The sequence below is a fragment of the Epinephelus fuscoguttatus genome, linkage group LG8 (assembly GCF_011397635.1).
Source record: "Epinephelus fuscoguttatus linkage group LG8, E.fuscoguttatus.final_Chr_v1".
Taxonomy (NCBI): domain Eukaryota; kingdom Metazoa; phylum Chordata; class Actinopteri; order Perciformes; family Serranidae; genus Epinephelus; species Epinephelus fuscoguttatus.
In genome coordinates this window covers 17276282-17292332 of record NC_064759.1, presented here as the reverse complement: position 1 = coordinate 17292332, position 16051 = coordinate 17276282, and the positions used below count along the sequence as shown (strand labels likewise).

The window sequence follows — 16051 nt, the reverse complement described above, 5'->3', positions numbered from 1 at the left end:
CTGCAGTGGAATTAGCTGCTTCTCTTTTAACCTAGCTAGCTGATTACTTTTGTCGTGGCTTTGGTTTCCAGGCCAAGAGGCAAAAGGAGGTGATCGTGGACTGACGCATGGATATGGTGGGTGGGTCACGTAGCTGCTTCAGCTGCAGCTAAACCTACTTGCGCAGAGAGTTGCACATGGTGAAATTGTTCCTTCCGGCTCCTTCAAAGGGATAGTGCACCCAAAAATGAAAATACAGCCATTATCTACTCACCCATATCCTGAGGGAGGCTCAGGTGAAGTTTTAGAGTCCTCACATCACTTGCGGAGATCCCAGGGGAGAGGGTATAGCAACACAACTCCAACCAATGGAGGCTTACAGCGCCCCAGATTCCAGCGAAAGCACGTGAACACACAATGAGGCGAAAGACAGAGTTCAAATGACGTTTTTCCAAACACCTTTTTATGTCGGGGCTTCAGGACACTTGGATCACTACAGATGAGCAGTATGGAAATATTTTGTGGTTTCAATTATGTCTTTTTGGACGTTTGAATCTGGGGCACCATAAGCCTCCATTAGGTGGAGTTGTGCTGCTACCCCCTCTCCCCTGGGATCTCCGGAAGTGTTGTGAGGACTCTAAAACTTCACCTGAGCCTCCATCGGCATATGGGTGAGTAGATAATGGCTGAATTTTCATTTTTGGGTGCACTGTCCCTTTAAGGCCAAGATGGATGATAAAAGACAAGGACTAATTCATCTTGTATTGTGACGAACTTTAGCGGATTAGGACATATTGGGTATGGAATTCATCTGCAGATGCTGAGGTTCAAAATGAAGCCACAATGAAAACCAAAATGTGGCCTGAAACAGACTAGGTAAGGCTTGTTGTTTTTCAACACATTCTCACTCTGATCTCATCACATATTGACGTTTGGTCATGGACTTTCCACATCCAGATATGACGTGGAAGGTACCCTGGGTGTGTTGGTTGTTGATGATCTGGGATGCCATGTCAAGTTCTGCCTGTTACAGCATTGTCTTCTTTCGAAATACACTTCCATTTTCACAAGACATTTACATAGTCTCTTTGAAAATAAACACACTACGTCAGTGCAACAGTGTGAATCAATGTTTCTTTTCCTTCAACAACAAACACATGTGGTTATGATTTGCCAACACATACACATGTTTGGGTTTAGGCAACAAAAGCATGTGGTTGGGTTTAAAAAAAGAAAAGAAGAGGGTTAGGCTTTATAATCTCACAGGAAAGTTTGTGGTTGTTGTTCCCTCCCATCCACCGTATTTGGACTTCTGCCACCTTAAATTTCGCTCTTGCCTCTCTTGCTATGACAGCAACTGAGTACATATCATGCCGACATGAAAGCAGCTTTTTTTGTCTGTGTCTGACGCCGGATAGTGTTGCCCAGGCGCCGGAATTTGACGACTTCAGAGTGAGACTAGGTGTTTTTAGCCGAGATTACATCTGGAAAATTTAGCAGCCCCTACTGGCCAGTTAAGAGGTGTAAAGAGTCAGCAGTCGACGAAAACAGTCAATGAAACAGGTTTTTTAACAATTGTGAATCACTGCAACCACGAGAGCTTCTTAAACATACAGTCAGAAATGTGCACACAAAATATGAGGCTGAATGGTCCAGTAGTTTGCTAGATTAACAGCGGACAGACAGATATACACACACACACACACACACACACACACACACACACACACACACACACACACACACACACACCAAATAATAAAATTGATCACTTATTTGAATGAAAAGATTTATTTTTATATATCTAATTGATGAAAGTGAGAAGAAGGGAACTGTGTACAGCAGGGGTGTCAAACTCATTTTTGTTTGTGTGTCACATACAGCCCAGGTTGATCTCCAGTGGGCCGGACCAGTTAAATCACTGCATTAAACCTGTGAATAACAACACCTCTAAATGTTTCCATTTCATTTCGTGTGAAGAAGTACAAGTACATTCTGAAAAGAATTAACATTTTGTCTGCTTTTCCGCATTCAGTCAGTGAACTTACTCACTGTCATTACATGTGCATTTTTCTGTGCATGTCCTGTGCAGTAATGCACAGTAACATCACCACACCAAACTAAGGTGGCAGCTATTAAGGAAGCAGGTTAAATTATCACTGCCTGCCCTACTTTTGTAGTCCTTTGAGGCTGCTTATTGACAACACTTTGCACACTGTTTAATATCTCTAAATAAGACCACAATAAGTATTCATTGTTATTTCAGAGAACTGTATTCTGATCCTGGTGGAAAAGACTCTGAAGCAGCATTTTACATAAGGCAGGCTACTGAATATTTAACCAGCTCCTGAAACCTGACACCTCTTAGCCTATACACATGCATCAGTATAAGGTGTGCAGAGTCATCCAGTGGGTCAGATTGGACCCTTCGGCAGGCCAGTTTTGGCCCACAAGCCATATGTTTGACAGCCCTGGTGTATGGTGATGAGGACTTTGTCAAATTCTGTTTATCACATCCAGATCAACACCAAATTTGAATGTTAGCCTCCTTGTATTATGTTTGTTTTCCTCTATGATCCAAACACACAGGCATTTAAAAAGTATTGCGCACTGTAGGAATTTGTGTTTCAAAGTTGTAATCTTTATTGTAATTAACAGAAACTATACAGCTTGTAGAGAAGTTATAAAATCAGCCAAATATATACTGTAATGAATGTTGTGTGACTGAGATGGCAGATAGAGAACAGAGAAGTTTGCAGCATGAAACTTCACAATTTGAACTTTAGGAGAAGTTAGATTGTGAAACATCCCTTTCTATCCTCTCTACCATCTGTATGCATTGAGCATGGGAGATATTTTAATATATTAACATTCTTAAAATGTTCTAAGTGCTTATGATATAGTTAGGATCCGGTGATCAAACAAAGAACTCATACAGAGATGAAACCTGCAAACCAACACGTAGCGGTTTCAGTGGAAATTTCATACATCTTTTTGACAGGAAATTGAAACAAAGTGACAAAAAGCAGCCGCACATCCTCAAACATGTGGTTTGAGCAGAAGGGTGACAAGAAGTATCTGAACAATGAGCACCAAGATGTGCCGTGTCCTGTGTGAGACTTCTCAGTTCAAGACACAAGTATCAAAAAAAAAAACCAACATGTCACCACTGTTAGCCCTTTACAGCACCTCTCATTCATAATTAACATGAGAGGCAAATATTTCACAACAGCAGGGGGGTGGTGGTGTTTAAAGATATTATCACCTCTTAAACTGGTTGATTGCAGCAACAACCAGTGTTGTCTACAGTAAACAGTTCAGTCTAGAAGCAGCAGCTCTGCTGGTTCGGTCACTGTGTCAGAGAACAAAGCGAGCGACAGGTTCATAATCTCTCCCACAGTTAGAGAGTCGAGATCTTGGCTGCACACCCATTCACACACATCAAACTCTGTGCGGTCGGCTATGTGGTCAGCATGCACTGGTCTTGTTTTTAGTCATCCAGTCACGATGCTCGATGCTTTTCTACTTTGATGAAGCAGTTTGTCTTGATCATATGGGGGACTCAACTCCCTTTATTGTGGACAGTTTGTGTTTGACAACAACTTTTTAACTTATAGAAGAGTCCTGATTGGCTGCTTGTCTCTTAGCTGATTAACTCTAGCTCACTCATTCCCAACCCCCACTAGGGGTCACCACAGCTTCACAGTGGGTTGAGAGGCCTTCTTGAATCTTTCTTTACTACATAATGACAAAAACTGTCTGTGGGTGTGTCTGTTCCACGTTTTTCTCCTCACTGACTTGGTCAATCCATGTGAAATTTGGCACAGTGGTAGAGGGTCATGGGAGGATGCGAATGAAGCAATATTGCATCAATTGGCCAAAGGGGGGCGCTACAGCAACCGATTGAAATTGCAAACTTTGAATGGGCATATCTCATGCCCCGTATGTCGTACAGACATGAAACTTTGCACAGAGATGCCTCTCCTCATGAGGAACAAATTTGCCTCAAGAACCCATAACTTCCAGTTTACAGATTTTCCGCTATTTTGTATTTTTTCAAAAACACTTAAAATCGATCTCTTTCTAGGAAGTTTGACCGATCTGCATGAAACTCTGTGAACATAATCTAGGGACCAATATCTAAAGTTCCCTCTTGGCAAAAGTTGGAAAACTTACTAAAACTGAGCCTCTATAAGGCAATGAATATTGTGGAGGGCGTGGCTCATCACATAAAGGTGTATAACATCTCAAGGGTGTCACCGATCACCACGCAACTTTGTAGGCATATGACCACACATAATCTGAGGGGATCCCTCCATTATTGACCCCATCAAACAAAATGGGGGCGCTACAGAGCTAATTTCTTATCTAGGCCTAACTGCCACATCGATTTTTAATAAACTTGGTAGATATGAAGAACAGGACGCCTCAAGGTGAGTGGAGAAATTTAACTCTAATTGGCAACTGGGTGGCGCTATAACAACAGAAAAATGCTTAAAAATGGCTCAAATGCGACCGATCGCTGTCGCTCCCACTGTGGCTGAATGTTTTTTTAAACATTTTAACTATCTGCCTTTCAACGTGCTACCTCAACTACTAATGTACAGTTTTAGCCCACCAACTATCCCACTATTGGTAATGGTACTACTGTACTTTCAATAAAGCAATTAATTGTATCAAATTCACAAAAACACTGTCTGAATACATTGCTCTTCTTAATGGGTTCAGTTGACTATTTAATCTGCAATTTCCTTTGACCTGTATCCCAAACACACACCATTTGAAACTGTACATGGGGAACTGTGCACTCAATGTGTATGGACTAGTTTAGAGGATGTAAGAAAACTTACAAAGAACACACAGTGAGTATACAGCCTTTCATTTATGTTAAGAACACTAAATGAACTTGTCATTTTTTTAATTTAAAATTGGTATTTTAGCTATAAACTTCAAAAAAGCATGGTGAGGACCTGAACATGAGCTGTACTCACAGAGTCTTCACTCTCTGCTAAACAGAACAGCCTCATCCTGCATTAGAAAGCACACACTTAATCTTCTGGGGTTGCCCTTCAGTTGCTCCCTTTTGTACTAAAATTTATGGCATTCTTGAAACGATTTTCTCGACCAAAATGACCTTTAACTTTGAAGCGATGTACCTGATCAGACTAGAGGAACTCTAATGGAGGAAAAAGGATAAATATCTGCTGAGAATACTATTGGTGGCATGTAAGAAATCCTTAACCAAGAAACCCCCCCCCCCCACACACACACACACACACAATTAAATACCAAAAGGCTAATAGAACAATGGCAAAGCGTCAGGAAGAAGAAAAACACTAAACTTGTCAAAAAAGAAGCCTATTACGTATGTATGATTATTAGAAATTAAAGAAAATGCATCATACAGACAGAGAATCGTACATAAAGTTCATAAAAATATCAAGAAATCTTATTTCTGAGGTAATATTGATAGGAAATAATCTGCTCATACTCCATCCAAATCATTTCACACCAACTTCTGCATATATTGTGCTCACTATTTGGGTTTATTATACAGTTTGTCAGTTGTTTTGCACTGAAAATAACATGAAATATTAAACTACAGGGGTGATCATTTTACTCAATGATAGAAAAGGGGTCCCTTAAAGTAGAAGCTTGGGAACCACTGCTCTTGCTGACACAGGAAATACCATTTCAGTCTGATGCAACACTCATCACTAATTATAAGCAGTAATGCTATCAACTTGACGTGCTGCTGCTGTCACAGTCAACCAGCATTTCTCAAGACCACATTATCATGAGACTTCAACTCCAGATGAACTTGAACGCCATTTCTTTGAAACAAAGAGGAACAGAATTGAGTGGCCTGGGAGAAGGGAGTTTGTATCTACGTGTATCTAAACCAACACTCAATAATGAAAGTACATTTAATTTCATGTCACATGCTTATGAGTCAATATCGTTATCTAGCCTTGAATGCGGAAACAAATCGTGCCTGGCAGGTCGTAACCTGCACAGCAAAAAGGTAGCAAAACCACAAGTGTAGTGCATGCACTGTGATCTCTTATTATAAATAAGATTTTAGCTCGTTGAACGTTTTGCTTTCCTCCGACACCAACACTTTTTTCCAGTCAACTGCCCTCATGCACAAAGCACACCACTGTTCTCTCCACCAAACAGACAAGTCTTCTGATGAGAGTAAACAGAGAGCTGTGAAAAGGCCGCCGCAGCAACAGAGAGCTGGTTTTTCCTCCTCCTCCTCCTCCCCCCACTCATCTGCCTCGCTCTCTGTCACCTGACTGGTGACATCACCACCTGTTTGTGTCATCCTGTGTCCTGCAGTCCACACACCCATGTCGCAACAATGAAGTAAAAGAAATAATTAAGGCTGTGGGATTTGCCGAAAGGGAAATTCCGTCACTGCTTTCTCACACACACACACACACACACACACACACACACACACACACACACACACACACAGCACAATCGTGGAATCCACACAGTCTTTACTGCCTGAAGATAACAGGGTAACATGGAAAGTGAAACAGTTTGTGTTATCAGCAGTGAAGTTATGAACTCTGTCGGGGTTTTTAATGGCAGATCACAATTACAGGATATTATTATACTGTAAATATACTGTTTCGACAAGAGCTTATATTCCCAACAGTTCCAATCATTATGACATTAGCTTTATGATGATTGTGCAGCAGTTTAAAACTGTTCACATGTTCACAGACACAATTCTCTCACTAAAAAATAAAATAATGTAAAAATAGTTTGCTTTCAATAATAATAACAATAATAATAATACACAATAAAAATACAGATATCTACAATTGAATTAAGAACTAATGATTGAGCGTGACAAGCTACAGTGATTACAAATAAAAGTACAACACTATGTGTACGTCATCATGACTTGGCTCGGAAACCTTCACATTAAAGTGCAATGTGAAAGACTCATTTTTATAAATATCTGTTTCTCAACACTATGTCATCTTCCCTTGAACCCATGACATGATTTCACACTGAATTCCCCAGCAGCAGGGGTGGAGCATTATTCAGGTCACTTATGAGTCACAGGGCAGCATTTCTGTCCACCGATCAACACTGAGGTGACGGCGCTTGATCTACAGCTGTCATCTGTTTCATCTCTTCCCCCGCATGCTTCTGGTCAGGCACAGTCGCTTCGCCCAGACCCAGCTCCCATAGCGAGCCCTCTGATTCAACTGTAGCTCGTTTCAACATGGCCAGCGTCCGATTCCTGAAGTTTCCACACAGGCCAAGATAGAGCAGGGGCCTGAGGCAGGCCTGCAGGCAGCCCAGCCCAGATGTGACCATCAGAGCTCTCTCCATGGAGTGCTCATGATTACCAGATGAAACATCACCAGGTTCTTTGGACCTGCTCCTGAAGGTGTCCACAATGAGTGCGAAGTTGTATGGCACCCAGCATAGTAGGAAGACAACTACCAGGGGCAGGATGACCATGACGGCCTTCTGCTTCTGGACGCCTTTAGAGCTGCGCTGCAGCCGCAGCAGGATACAGGAGCAGATGATGATCAGGGCGCCTGCAGGCAGCAGGAAGCCCAGCGTGTGGTGGAGCAAGCGTGCGGCCAGCCTACCATGAGTTACTGGCTCAGAGTAGCTGCGATCACACAGTGTTCTCTCCTGTGTCGTTTCTTTCGTCTCCACCAGGAAAATACACCACGGCAGTGTGAGGATCAAGGAGACGATCCAGACCGACAGGCAGCTGATATGAGCTAACCTGGGGTTATCATGGGAGTACAGCCGAGTGGCGTGGACGATGGACAGGTAGCAATCTACGCTTATGCAAACCAGCAGAAAGATCCCACAGTAGAAGTTGATCTAGGAGAAAAGAAAAGGAAAGGAAAGCTTGAGTTATCTTGTGTAAGTTGAAAACTTGCAGCCATATTTTTATCACTTTCACTTCTCCCCTCATCTCGCTTCCTCCTAGGAATGCCTGGAGGAATGTGGTAGTCAATGGGGAGTATAAACAAATGAACATATCAAGTACAATGACCCTGGTGTGCCAAGAGTCTTCATCAAACAGGAAACAGCAGTCTACAGCCAAAAACACCCTTCTTACATCCCTCTTTCACTTTCCAGTCTTTGCCTGTTCCACACACAACCTGGTACTTACATTAAAAACAGCCACACAGATCTTGCAGAAGACCACGCCAAAGCACCATCCACCTTGCTGAGCGGCCTGTGCAGCCCAGAAGGGCAGTGTGAGCAGGAGCAGGATGTCCGCGACACTCAGGTGGAGGATGAAGGTGTCTGACATCCTCCAGGATCGCCTCCTCTGAGCCAGAACGGCCAGGAGTAGTCCATTCCCCAGCAGACCTATGACCAGCTCCGCAGAGTACAGAAGCGGGATCAACACCGCTTCACTGGCACTTTGCTCAAAGTCCTCTGGGTACTCATAGTCCTGGTAGTCATAGGTGTCATTCTGGCGGAATAATCCATCGAGCTCCGGCACAATGTTCATCTTCTGTGGAGACAAGAAGGTTCAGCTTCAAAGAAAGAAATCCAAAATGCTGCAGTGGCTCAGAGACCAGCTTATATAACCTCCTCTCTCTGTGTCTCAACTCTGCTGTGTCAAAGTCAAGTTTTGAAAATCTCCCCTTGGGAAGTCCAGCTGAGCATTATAAACACGCTCAAACTCATACATCACAACTCACATGGTGCGATGTCACCGGATGAGGCAACAGCAGAGTGGGTTTGAACGGAAAGCCCAGTTCCTCTTCGTCACACACAAACACACGAACACACAACCTAAGCTGCTATGTCATGCACGGTGGCTGTGTGGTACACTCACTTTTTAATATTGATGGAGGTAGATAAGCAAACACAACATGAGAAACAGAAGTGCCTGTAGGACTACGTGCTGGTGAGACACACTGGTGCGCAGATAAATATGGATTATAGAGCTGGATCCGGTTTGAAACGGAGTTCAAATAAGAAACAGACAGGGAAAGACTTGGCTTCATACTTTAAAACACACTAAAGCTGACATTATCAAACAGGCTTGTAGTTTAAGCGTAGTTTGCGCATGTGATTTCACTTACCATACAGGGCGCAGGTAGCCTCTCTGTGCACTGCGGACTGATGACACTTAAAAAGGACAACCTCCACAGATGTCTTCACACCAGGGTCAACAACTCTGCACGATGAACCACCGTCTGTGTTTTTGGAGGGAGGACTGAGGAGCTCCTGCAGCTGTCGGGCGTCCGTCAAGGCCGGCACAAAAACGCACAAATCTTCCTCCGAGTCTCAGCGCAAACTTTACGTATCACTCAACTTAAAACTAAAAGGGAATCTCATGTTTAAGTGGTTTGAGGGTAAATCACCGAGACAAAACCACCCCGGAGAGCAGGAGACACCAACAGGCGGGCGATGAGAGACGCTGCGCCTCCCCTGTAGGAAGTTTTAAGACTGCGTACAGACTTCGATCTTATCTGTCACGTGCACTCAGCTCACTTTACATGCACTTTATTACTGCCATACCCGATTGTTGTGGTTCACCAAGGGTCACCTCTTCTCACACGTTGCCAACTCGCTGCCCAGTCTGCCAACTCTCACGAAAACCCGAGTCACTTGTTCAGCCGTGTTTCAAAATAAAATGTATAGTTAAATTACCCTCAGTGTCTACGCATAAAAATCCAAGAAAGGAGGCTGAGAATTAGACAGTGTTCTTCCAGTTGTAATAAAAAGCACAGGATGTGATAAAAATGGCTCAGTGCACGCGGATTATTCCATTATTGGGGGAAACTGGTGTTTTATTTTGAAGGCCAAATTACCCAACTTCCGCGTTTCCGCTTTCTGTGCCTGACTTGACGCAACGATTGTACATATATGAACCTATGCTGTGAACACAAAGCAGTCAAACAATGAGCCGCACATACAGCTGTTCTCCACTAGATGGAGGTGTTGTGTTCCTAAAACCTGAGGACAGCTCCAACCTGCTGGTTATCAGGATATATTTAAGATGGAAAAAATCAGCAATAGGTCTTTTAATATCAGTGCTTGAGAGGGATAAATAAATAAAATTGAATTAAATCAAATTGGGTTCTCTCCGGGCATTCCGGCTTCCTCCCACAGTCCAAAGACATGCAGATTGGGGACTAGGTTAATTGGTAACTCTAAATTGTCCATAGGTGTGAATGTGAGCGTGAATGGTTGTTTGTCTCTATGTGTCAGCCCTGCGATAGTCTGGCGACCTGTCCAGGGTGTACCCTGCCTCTCGCCCGATGTAGCTGGGATAGGCTCCAGCCCCCCCGTGATCCCCAAGAGGATGAAGCGGTTAGAAGATGAATGAATGAATGAATAAAATAAAATAAATGAAAATAAAATAAAATAGAATTAAAAATAAAACAAAATAATATAAATAAAATAAAATAAAATAAAGTCAAACAGCCTGAGTTAAAAATAAATAAAGACAGAAATCAGAGACAGAAGTAGAAGTAGAATTATAACATGGCTTAGTGTTTGACATATGTGCTAAACAACCAGGGTAGTACTGTGGAGACATAACACATTTACTTAAAGGAACAGTGTGTGAGATTTAGGATAGGGGCTCCGGAGCCACATGCAGCTCTTCAGACCCTCTCCTTGTGACTTTGACATAAAATGATCTGGAAATGAATACAGGTTAATTTTTAACATTCAGACTTTTATTTGTCATTATTGTAGGCCTAAAGTGATTGTTGCATTCCACAACTGTGAACATGTGAAGCCTATACATTGAATTAAAAAATGTTTTACTATTTCATCAGCTAAAATGTGCTTCGCACTTCTACGACCAGGTGCCTTTTCCTCTAAATTTTGCTGAACTTCAGCGAGCCTGGAGTCTCTTTAGCATGGCTAGCTATGGATTTCAAATCTAAAAAAAGGAAAAGTCTCAGAGTGAAATAGAGGATTTAACAGTGTGTGGACAGATTCGTGTGCTTTCACCACCAGTACTGCAAAATTAAAGTACTAAATAATTATAAATAGTTGACTGCAGAGTAGCCACCTAGTAGTAAATCATATTAATGAATGCTGATTTAGACCTATTTGTAATGTTGATGGTTGATGGATGGACTTAAGCGGCTGGCCAATAATGGCTCCTTTAATAGGAAAGGTTGCCGACCCCTGATTTAGGGAGATTTAGTAGCATCTAACCTTGAGCTCTGCAAATGCAACAAACTGAAACTTCTCCATGTTAGAATTCCTTTAGTGTTTATTGTCTCTTTTTTAATCATTTTTTAAGGCTTTTTGCATTTATTGTAGCACAGCTGGAGAATGATAGGAAAGGGGGGAGAGAGACAGGGGACAACATGCTGCAAAGGGCCGAAGGTTGGAATTGTACCCAAACTGCTGCAAGGACTCAGCCTACATGTGGCGCACACTCTGCAAGGTGAACTAGAGGTTGCCCCACTAAGGAGGTTTTCACCGGGAGCCAAATTATCCACAGAGGTAAAAAATAAAGGCGTAACCTAAAGATGATGATCTGGATCGATGTTTTCACTTTACATCGATGATGTTGGCTCGTTGATCCTGAATGTGAGTAAGAGTGTGTAGGATTGAGGTGGGTATATTGGCAGAAATTGAATATAGTGTATAATCACCTGAAAATAAGAAGCACTGTGTTTTTGTTACATTAGAATGAGCAGCTTATATAGGGTGTGTCCCCCCCCCAAATATTGAAACAAAAATAAAGAAATAAAATGCATTGATAAAGATGAAACCAGTGGTTCTGGACCTTCTGACTTGAGATTGATATGAAAAATTGCAATCTGAAAAGTAACTGTCAGAAAAATGTAGTGGAGTAAAATGAGTAAAATGTACAAAATAAAAAAAAAAGAAATACTCAAATAAAGTACATTGGATTGGTTCTTAAATACATGAGTAACTGTACTTATATTCCACCACTGGCATTAACTATGAGACCTGTCGATGCACTTGGCAACTGCATGTTGAGCCAGAACAAAGTTGGTCATAGTAAACTTGCAGAGAGAACCTATGGTGTTGATGCATATATAAACATGACACTATATATTTATTCCAAAATATTTATTATAAAAAAAACTTTGTACATCACAGAGGATAGATTTTGATGTAGGCTAATATGCAAAATTAAAAATGAGTTACACTGTATACACTCCCTCTTTTGCAGTGTTGTAAAGCACACAGCTGTAAATGGATGATAAAAAAAAATTAACCAGAAATGAGAAGTTCAAGAGATATGAGATATGAGTCTGACTGCTGAAGCCCCAGGCTACATCTAAACTGCTGAACAAGCTTTTTTACAAGTATGAAGAAATCTAGATGTTTCCCAAGATTTGACCTACGGACACAAAATCAACAAGTTCTCACTAAAAAGTGACGTGACAACATTAGCAACATCAGCATGTGGGATGTGGCCTTCTGGTTTACTCTATGCTCTACTCTCACTTCATGATATCACTACAGTATTTCTGAAAAACAGAAAAACAAACGATGGAAGCTGCACCATACCAACAATTAGATGTCAAAGCACCAGTGGAATAAATGCACCACTTTCCCCCCTGAGAACAATTTTTTAGTCTTAATTAAGCTGCAAATATATTTTTATTTCATTCTCTTTTCATTCCAGCTCACACTCTACTCTCTGCCCCTCTCCACTCCCTGCCTTACAAACACACACAATCACAACCACACACTCATCTCCCCTCATCTCCCCCCTCCTGTGTCTAACCAGTCTCACACCATGACAGAGTACGAGGTGTTTTCGCTTTCTGCAGAGCTGAAAGATCCTGTGACTCTTCCGCGCCTCCTGTGGCGCCATTCCTCCATCCCCAGCAAGCCTCTCTGTCCCAGCAACCCTTTACACATTTTGGCCAGCTCCCTCCTGAACTTCACCCCCACAAAACCGTACAGCAGAGGGTTCAGGGCGCAGTGTGACAGCCCCAAGCTTTCAGTGATCACAGTCCCGATGTCCACCACATAGCCAAACTGGCAACCACCTCCCACCACGTCCAGCTTGTGCAGACTGTCTACCAGCTGGAAGCAGTTGTACGGTGCCCAGCAGATGACAAATACAGACACAAGGGAGACGATAAGGTGGAGAGACTTGCGCTTTTGGCGGCGAGTGGCGTTGCAGAGAGACCTGAAGATGCGGATGTAGCAGTAGAGCATAATCAACAAGGGGAGCCCAAAACCCAGAACCACACTGAGCAGCTGCAGCCCCACCTGCCACTGGGTGGAGTTCTCGGTGAACCACACCTGGCACATGAGTGTCTTCTGACGGCCCACAGTGTACACCTCCTCCACCTCTTTGAAGTATATGTCCACTACACTCAGGCCCAGGCAGCCCACCCAGATGAAGGCACACGCAATCTGGGCATGGCAGGTGTTGCGCTTCCAGCTGGAGCTGACAGCATGAACGATGGCCAGGTAACGGTCAAAGCTGATGCAGGCCAGGAAGAGGATGCCGCTGTAGCGATTCAGGGAGAAGAGGGCACCGGAGATCTTGCAAACAGCCAAGCCGAACACCCACTGGTGAGCCCACTGCACTGCAAACAGGGGCAGGGTGAAGGCCAGCAGGAGGTCAGAAATGGCCAGGTGAAGGAGGAAGGTGTCTGTCAGAGAGAAGGCGCAGGCTCCGCCAGACTGAGAGTTTCGGTAGCGTCGGATCACACACAGCACCAGCACGTTGCCCACAAGAGCCAGGACAAACACCAGACTGAACACAACAGGGGAGTACCTCTGTGCAAAACCATAGATGTTCTCCTGTTCGCATGGGGCTGCATGACTCTTGCTCGTTTCAGGGGACCAGGTAAAATTGTCATAGTCGTCATAGTCCTGTTGACAAGAGTGAGGAAAAGAGTTCTGTCAAATTCTTGAAACAGACAGGTTATCCAAGAAAAATGGACTTCTCAGCATTTCACAAACTTTATATTGTTTTATAATTTACTTGAGCCTTAATGGAGTAATGGCAGTTGTTTACAAGGAGGTCATGAGATTCTTAAAATGCAAAGTAAGATCTCTTTCAGTATTCTGTCTTTTCAAAAAGGAACTTTAAAGATAATTGATATTTGTACTAGATACTGTACAACATCTGAGTAACTCAACAGAAAACATCTTTCAGAGGAATATGCTCACGATGGATTAAACCTGTTCATGTTATAGAGAATAAAATACAAACAAGACAAACATCTCAGTTTGTGTCTCTTAATGCATGTTAGAGATTAGAAAAATATCCACTCACCCAGTAATCTGTGGTTGCAAAGACTTGATCCATACTTGTGTCAGACAAGGAGGCAGCAGAACACCTGAAACCCTCAAACAGTCTGGAGAGCACACTCACAAATACAATGGGTAAACATCTTTTTTTTTTCCCCTCACACTCATCCAGATGATCAGAAAGAAGAAGTCAAAATTTTAGGAACTGAATCTTTACGCATTTCAGACAGATGCAAACATAGCTAGTGGGAATGGATGACTGTGATAGGGAAATTGTGACATATCTATTTGAAACGTGGCTGCAGACAGCGATAAAACTCAGACAGACAGTGCATGACTGATAATACTATAAATGACGATACTGTGAATGGAAAAATATTCTCTTGTCTATCTTCTACGTCATTTACTCCAGATCCAATTTATGTTGCAATTACAGTTACAATTCTTACATGTCATAATATTGGAAGGGAACTAAATTTATTGGAATGTATCCCTCAAGAAGTGAAAAGTGGTTTTGCAAAACAATTCTTTCAAAAAGGAAGAGAAGTGAAAGTGCTGGGTTGGCAGGAATTTCGCAGTAGTAGTAATCCACTATCTTCTGTTCTGCTTGCTTTGAGATATGAAGCTTTACACGCAGACTGTATTGTAATAAGTGGGTTAAGATTGTTACTGATTATACAAATCTACGAAAATGTCAAAATATAGAGGAAAAACAAACAAACAAACAAAAAATAGCGTGATAGTTTTTGGTTTTGATTTTAGTGATTTTTATCTCCAGCACCTTTGCAAACATTTGGTCAGGCGGAATGTAGAGCTCTGTTCATATGTAGTACATGTTGAAAGAAACAAATTTAATTCTTGCTTACTTACGCTCTGAGATCTTGTAAAGAAGAAAGGAAGCAAAGAAGAGGCTGGTGGTTTTTATATATGGTTAGATGCACTTAAAAAGAACACATAATGAAATGAAGTAATTTGTCCCTATATGTGGTTAAAAATTACAGACTCTTAGAAGAAAACATTAACATGTTCATAAGACATGCTTTGGATAAACTGACACCAAAATGGCATCTGCAAGAATGCACTATGCATTGAAATGAAATTACTGATGTACACTGTATAATTTGTTAAGAACAAAATGATGAAACAACGGTCAATGGAAACCTAAATCATCAACCCACTCAGGGCTGGATTCAAAATCATACCGAAAATCAGAGTAAAAAAAATTGAAATCACAGGCTGATCTAAGCTGTGTGAATTTTATCACAGCAACTCATGATGTGACTCAGTAGTGTGTTTGGTCCCTGCGTACCTGTATGCATGTTCCTGATGAGTCGGTGGATGGTGTCCAGGGAGATCTCCTTCCAGACCTGGATCAGGGCATCAGTGAGCTCCTGGACAGTCTGTGGTGGTACTTGGTTGCATTGGATGCACCGATACATAACATCCCATAGGTGCTCAATTTGAATGCCGGTCAAAGGCATTAATGTATTTGTCATCCAGAAACTGCCTACACACTCTAACCACATGAGGCCGGGCATTGTCCTGCATCAGGAGGAACCCAGGGCCCACTGCACCAGGAGGAACACAGGGCCCACTGCACCAGGAGGAACCCAGGGCCCACTGCACCAGGAGGAACACAGGGCCCACTGCACCAGGAGGAACCCACGGCCCACTGCACCAGGAGGAACACAGGGTCCACTGCACCAGGAGGAACACAGGGTCCACTGCACCAGGAGGAACACAGGGTCCACTGCACCAGCGTAAGGTCTGACAGTCATTCTGAGGATTTCTTCCCAGTACCTAACAGCAGTCAGGCTACTGTTGGCTATGACATGGACGTCTG

At 42.6% G+C, this 16051-nt stretch overlaps 2 protein-coding genes across 3 annotated transcripts; both read right to left on the bottom strand.

The window, feature by feature from the left end:
* Positions 1–5504: 5504 nt before the first annotated feature.
* Positions 5505–9588, bottom strand: LOC125893696 (C-X-C chemokine receptor type 3-like). 2 transcript variants are annotated; one of them, XM_049584551.1, is made up of 3 exons: positions 9072–9588; positions 8144–8494; positions 5505–7848 (listed from the first exon to the last, which is right to left on the bottom strand). In XM_049584551.1, the coding sequence occupies exons 1-3, from the start codon at positions 9072–9074 to the stop codon at positions 7087–7089; spliced, it is 1116 nt and encodes a 371-aa protein (XP_049440508.1). In that variant the 5' UTR covers positions 9075–9588; the 3' UTR covers positions 5505–7086. The 2 variants fall into 2 exon arrangements, with proteins under 2 accessions (XP_049440508.1, XP_049440509.1); XM_049584552.1 differs by lacking the exon at positions 9072–9588 and having other exon boundaries at positions 8144–8672.
* Positions 9589–12067: 2479 nt separating this feature from the next.
* Positions 12068–14366, bottom strand: cxcr3.2 (chemokine (C-X-C motif) receptor 3, tandem duplicate 2). Its single transcript, XM_049582571.1, has 2 exons — positions 14234–14366; positions 12068–13827 (listed from the first exon to the last, which is right to left on the bottom strand). Exons 1-2 carry the CDS (start codon positions 14264–14266, stop codon positions 12727–12729), a joined length of 1134 nt encoding a protein of 377 aa, XP_049438528.1. The 5' UTR covers positions 14267–14366; the 3' UTR covers positions 12068–12726.
* Between the last annotated feature and the right edge of the window lie 1685 nt (positions 14367–16051).

What these genes read in the sequence shown, in the direction of transcription:
- cxcr3.2 (XM_049582571.1), bottom strand. Translation starts at nt 14,266, where the DNA reads ATGGATCAAGTCTTTGCAACCACAGATTACTGG. An exon ending in TTGCAACCACAGATTACTGG is followed by an intron (nt 13,828 to 14,233) that starts GTGAGTGGATAT and finishes TCTTGTCAACAG; the next exon opens with GACTATGACGACTATGACAA.
- LOC125893696 (XM_049584551.1), bottom strand. An exon ending in TCTGTGTGGCTGTTTTTAAT is followed by an intron (nt 7,849 to 8,143) that starts GTAAGTACCAGG and finishes CTTTTCTCCTAG; the next exon opens with ATCAACTTCTACTGTGGGAT.